Source organism: Mustela nigripes, chromosome 6 (assembly GCF_022355385.1).
Source record: "Mustela nigripes isolate SB6536 chromosome 6, MUSNIG.SB6536, whole genome shotgun sequence".
NCBI classification, from domain to species: Eukaryota; Metazoa; Chordata; class Mammalia; order Carnivora; family Mustelidae; genus Mustela; species Mustela nigripes.
In genome coordinates this window covers 66911641-66917640 of record NC_081562.1, presented here as the reverse complement: position 1 = coordinate 66917640, position 6000 = coordinate 66911641, and the positions used below count along the sequence as shown (strand labels likewise).

The window sequence follows — 6000 nt, the reverse complement described above, 5'->3', positions numbered from 1 at the left end:
TGAATCATCATTTCTAAGAAATGAGGACTGCAATGATTCACCAGAAAGCTTATTGGATACCGTAGTATGAGCGCCTAAGAAGATCTGGTTTTTACAGTCTGGCTTCTCCCACCCACTAAGTGATCCTGGCCCCAGTGCTCATCTCTGAGCCCCTATACATATATACATAGTGTGTACTCTGCATTTTAACCATGGTACTGCTTCACCAGAAAGGTGACATTTAATACATGCCGAGGTCTTAGAATGCCTCCCCACTTGGTAAACCATCCCCAAACCCTACACATTTACCTGGAAAGCCAGGTTTGGACATATTCAGGGAAACCTACCCGCGATTAAAGACTAGTTGCCAGGCTGTCTGTGGAATTTTTATTTTTGAGCTGCCGCTGGAGTTGGTGTTGGTGGATTTCAGGTAGAGCTCCAAGTCAAAGCTGGGATCCTGAGGTGTCAAGAATAGTGTTGAAAAGGGAAGTGCCTTGGTGTGCATTACTGAGGGCAGCCACAGTTCTCAGCACCTCCTTCCACCTCCAGCTGGTAAAATTGCCATCCCCACTTCAGAGGGCAGCAGTTTCCCCCTGGACATGCTTATCTCTGCCCAGGAACGCTGTTCCAATCCCCTTGCCCAGGTTTGGCCCGAAATAGCCCTCGGAACACATGGGTAACTAGTTTAAGACACTATAACGAAGAGTCACGGTAGGAAAATTAATAGATTTAGGCGAGCTGATGCAAAGATTTAGTGTTCTCTCTGCTGTTCCTTTCCTCCACTACCTTCGTCTACTGGCCAAACTGTAAGCAAGGAACGGGGCTAGGGACCAGTGGGCGGGGAGAGAAGCCGCTTATTCCGCACGGGGGTGGGGTGGTGGTGGTGGTGTTGGTGGTGGTGGTGGTGTGTGTGTGTAATGATCCCCAAAGGATGTTGCTTCTGGATTTACCCAACGGTTGCAGGAGCCAAAACAGCTTCCTCAGTGACCCCCTCTCTATCACTTCGCACCCCTGTCTCTGCAGCGAAGCCGTTCCCTCGCCCTTCTGTGGACCCGCGAAGTTTCTCTTCCAGCTCCTCCCTCCCCCAGCGCCCCCACCTTGCAACATCTCCATTCATCCTTTACCTTTCCCCCCAAGGGAAACAACTCCAACCCACGGAACAGGTACACAACGAATCCTTAAAGGGATGTGGAAACCTGTTTTAAAAGCCGCTTTCCGGAAAGCCTCGAGGTGCTGCCTCGCCCGCCGTTCCCCGCGGTGCCTCCAGCCGCAGGGGTCGGGGGCGGGGCCGCCGTGACTCCGCCCCGCGCCGGGTGCCTTTCTCCGGCTGGGAGCCCCGCGGCAGGCCAGTCCCAGGCTGCTGGCTCTGCGGTCCCGGGCGGCCGGGCTGCGAGTCGGCGCCGGCTGCGCGCCCAGGGGCCGCGGGGGTGACCGTCGAGACGCGCGGCCCAGCTCCCCCGGCGCCCGCGTTCCCGCTCCCAGGCCGGCGCAGGGCGGGCCCGGAGCTCTCGATGCCGCCAGCCCCGGGGCTGCAGAGCGGGCCGGGTGGCTCCTGCGATGGCGGCGGAACAGGAGGCTGCGGCTAGAGGTGAGGCTGCGGGCGGGAGGCTCCAGGTGGGGAGCGGGGCCGCGCGCGCAGGAGCATCCCGGGCCGGGCTGGGGGCGAGCGGCCCGCGAGGCGGGCAAAGCGTGCGGAGGGCTCTCCTCCCCCCACCCCGCACAGGTTCCGATTGGCTCCCGGACCGAGGTCGTCGCCGGGGGGCACAGGTGCTGCGCGGCGCCACGCGGTCCTGCCGGGGAGAGGGAGGCGGGGAGTCCCCGGGCTCGCAGCCGGCTTTCCTTTGGCCCGCAGACTCGTTTCTTGGCCCCGGCTGGACCTTTTGGCGAAGGTGAGCTGGCGAGGGACCAGCCCCCTTGAAACGGCGAGCAGCCGCCCTCGGCCGACCCCTGGGATCCCACTTCGTCGTCTGCGGGGTCTGTTTTGTGGACTTCTTAGATTTCCTCTTCTGTGTGAAGCATTTGTCATCAGCCATGGAAGGAACCCGGGTTCTGCCAGCGGTAGCCTCCGTACTGGAAATACTCAAGTCTCCGTAACCCGTTTTCCAAACGGCCGGGTCGTGGGGCGGGCAGGCGGGCGCGGGAGCGCGTGGACGCAGATCCGCCGCACCTCTCACTTGAAAACCCCAGATTGCACCGCAACAGCCTTCCGTGGGCGAGAGGAGGCTCTCGTCGTTTACCGTTACTGTTTTAGGAAAGCCATCAGGGGGATGTTTTATATTTTAGTGGACTTTTTGTGAATTGAGTCGGAAGCGTTGCTTTGTCTTGTTCCTCTCTCGAGCAAAAACACTGGCGACATTCTGTTGTCTCTTCCAGGGGACTAGTCGCAATTTTGGGGCGGTTATAAAATATCTGTTAAGTCAAAAGGGAGGCAGGAAAAAAAGAAATAATTGAAGGAAGACTGGACGAATTTCAGGAAAGCTATTGATTAAATCCGCGCTTGCCTTTTGGAATAGGATGAGGAGTTTTGATTCTCTGAAATACAGCAATGAGAAGAGGTGCTTTTGAAAATCTAATACAGTTATGGGAACTTGGATCGGGAGAGATTTCCAAATTTCATCATTTGAATATACGCACGTTTTCTGGATGATAGAAAGATGTGAATAGGCTCTGTTTTGCAAAGAGAGGGCAGTATGTATGGTGTTAAACTCAGACGTGTTGCTGGGGTTATTTACCTTAGCCTTAGTTTCTTCATCTGTAAAGTGGGGATAATTATAGTATCTGTCTTATAGGATTGTTAGGATTAAACGAGATATAAATGCATTTAAGTACAAATAAAGTGCATAGTCCACTACTGGAGAAATCGCAAATGCTCTATAAACATTAGCTTAATACAGTTATTAACTTGCAGCTCCCACTTGCTTTGTGAAATTAACGAGGCTTGTCTGGTTCATTAAAATGTTATCCCACACAAGTCAAAAATTGGCCAAACTCAAAGAATGTTTGGATTCTACTTACTGAAAAGCGAGAAACATGAGGGACATTTGGATGGCTCAATCGGTTAAGCTGCTGCCTTCTGCTCAGGTCATGATTCCAGGGTCCTGGGATCCAGCCTTGCCTCCTGCTCCCTGCTCAGTGGGAGGTCTGCTTCTCCCTGTCCCTCTGCCTGCCACTCTGCCTGTCTGTGGTCTCTCTCTGTCAAATAAGTAAAATCTTGATAAAAAGAGAAATATGGAAATGGACCGACTCATTCAGAGTGACTTTCACCACGTAAGCCTTATGGACTTTAAGGTTTTCAAACAAATCGTTTATTGCTATTTAGCTGACTACCACATGTGAAGTTGGGAATGATTAAAATGAATCTTTCTTAGATAAAAGTAGCAAAGTTTCAGTGGGGCCTGGGAGGGCCAGCATTTCTTGAGGTCCTATTACGTACCAAGCATTTCATAAGGGATATCATCCTTAGTGTCACAGAAGCTGTGATGTAGGTGGTGGTAGGCTGGCCAACAGTTAAAAGCAGGAGTGAAAAATTGCAGTGGAAAATCTGTGGCTACTGGCCTTGCTGATTTCCGTCCTTTCCTGTCTCACTAGGTGGCGCTAAGGAGCAACACGCACACCTTCAGACACCCCCTTCACCTAAGGGTGAAAAAATATATATGGTTACAAGTTCCCCTATCCCCAGTGGGAAAAACACAACAAAACAGGTCTCTATATCAGAATCTATGGCCATGTTTTCCTTACACAAAATCCCTGAAGATTTCTTTTCCCTAGGCTGTTTGACATTAAGACCCTGGTAATAAAATACAAATCTAAAAGTGGTGGTGGGGAGAATCTACCCCCACCCACCTCATGGTAGTTACACAGCTGAAAATAACTTCAGGGCTGATTGTGAGAATAGCGATCGAAATCAGCTGGTGCCTCACGTAATTGCCCGCTCAATTTTTTTTTTTTTTAAGTTTTATTTATTTACTTATTTGTCATAGAGAGAGAAGCGAGATCAAGCAAAGGCAGACAGAGTGGCAGGCAGAGGCAGAGGGAGAAGCAGGCTCCCCGCCAAGCAAGGAGCCCGATGTGGGACTCAATCCCAGGCCGCTGGGATCATGACCTGAGCCGAAGGCAGCTGCCCAACCAACTGAGCCACCCAGGCGTCCCAACCCGCTCAATTTTTTTGACAGGCTTATGGTAAACACTAAGATTGAGCAAGCTGCCAAGTGACTGGGTATCCTCCCGGTAAATGATTCCAGAATCCTTGGAATCAGGGAAAGGCTGTCTTGCAGGAGCTGTGCATTCTCGGAACTGACTGCCAGAGATGGTTTGGGTCTTGGCATTTGGGGGGCTGCTTTCTCCCCTTCCCTTTCCTTCCCGTAGCGTGTTTCCACCTGCGAGGTTCTCAGACCACTCTTTCTGAGGTGTAGTTCTGCAACTATAGTGGCTTAAATTCACTTTTGTGACTCAGAAGTAAAAAAATCATGTGCCAATCAACTTTACATAAGCTACTGCTCCTGGCCGGGATCCTTAGGCAAAGTCTCAGCCTGAGATGCATTACTCAACATAAACCAGGACGGACTGAAACTGCTGCTCACCGGTTTGGGAAGGCAGTGGGGGCTTGGGAAGGGGAGGGAGAGGGAAGAGGGAGACGAGGGGCGGAGTAAAGAACGAAGAGGGGAGAGAGAGTAAAAGAGCAAGATGGAAGGAATGTGGAAAGTGAGGGAAAGAGATGGGGAGATGCGGAAGGGGTTAAAGGGAAGGGGAAGGAAAAAGAGAGAAGGGCAAGGCAAGGGGTTGGTGGGGGAAGTAGAGTGAGTGGGGGAAGGGGAAAGCGGCTGGATGGAGGTGGGAGAAGAAAGGGAGCGGAGGGACTGCCAGCCCATTAAAGTTTAAGTAATTTAATGTTTACAATATATAGGGAGTGGCACGTGGGAGGCACAGTTGGTCAAGTGTCTGACTCTTGATTCTGGCTCAGGTCATGATCTCCGGGACCCGACACTGAGCTCCATATAGGGCTCCATGCTCAGGGGCGAGTCCGTTTGAGATTCTCTCTCTTTCTCTCTCAAAATAAATTAAATTAAATATATAGGGGAAGCCAAAATATGAGTATAGTGAGTATAGTAGGCACCTTTCACTTGACCTTTTTCCTTGTGGCAAGACTCCCTAGTTCTAAAAAGCATGACTTCTTTCTGTGTTGTCAACATTGATTATCGCATCCTTTTGAAATCTTTCCCTTTACATAATGCTCAGGAAATCCTCAATAAGGTAGTAACACTTCATCCTAGTAGCCCCGATTTCAGTTGTCCCGTTGAGTGGAAGACCTCCGGTTTCCCACCATGGCAGCTGAGTGATGCAGGTGCCTGGAATCTGGGTCATGAGTCAGCATCAGGACGGTCATCAGCATTCCTGGGGACTCAGTGACCAGGTGCCGTGTAGGAGATGAGACATCTGCCTGCTCTGTGAGACAGTGATTTCCTGTCCTGGTTTCCGTGGGTCTGCTCCCTGGAGTGGCTTCTCCCACCCCAAATCTCAGCCCTTCTGTACCCCACCTGCCTCACCCAGTGCCTCCCTCCTTCCCTGTGGCAGGAGGCTGTGAGAACTTAGAAGCTACAGTTTAAACTCTTATTGGTGCTGGGACTACAGGTGGAAGATATTCTCTGCAGTAGCTTGTAGTAGTTTGGGGTATTTACCAACAATTTATGGAGCACTTAACTATGCCCCCCCACCCCCATTTTCTGCTCTTATGTGAAGTCTATTTACTTGTCCCTCACACATACTATCTAAATCATAACACTTAGGCTATAATATCTTCTCACCCCCAATTTTTAAATTTAAAATATTTTAAGGGGCACCCGGGTGGCTCAGTCAGTTAAGTATCCTACTCTAGATTTCAGCTCAGGTCATCATCTCAGGGTTGTGAGGTCCAGCCCTGTTTGGGGTCCTGCCCTGGGTATGGAGCCTGCTTAAGATTCTCTCTCTCCCTCTTCCCATCTCCCAGCCCAGTTTTTAAAAAAATTTCTTAAAATATTTAAATCA

At 51.0% G+C, this 6000-nt stretch overlaps 1 protein-coding gene across 2 annotated transcripts in view; it reads left to right on the top strand.

The window, feature by feature from the left end:
* The first annotated feature begins 1313 nt into the window (after positions 1-1313).
* Positions 1314-6000, top strand: part of BMAL2 (basic helix-loop-helix ARNT like 2) — a 102065-nt gene continuing 97378 nt past the window's right edge. The window contains exon 1 of one of the 2 annotated variants that reach the window (XM_059402737.1): positions 1314-1567. In XM_059402737.1, the coding sequence (XP_059258720.1) occupies positions 1537-1567 (31 nt within the window). In that variant the 5' untranslated portion in view covers positions 1314-1536. The remainder of the gene's footprint in view (positions 1568-6000) is intronic. The other variant, XM_059402738.1, reaches the window with a different exon arrangement.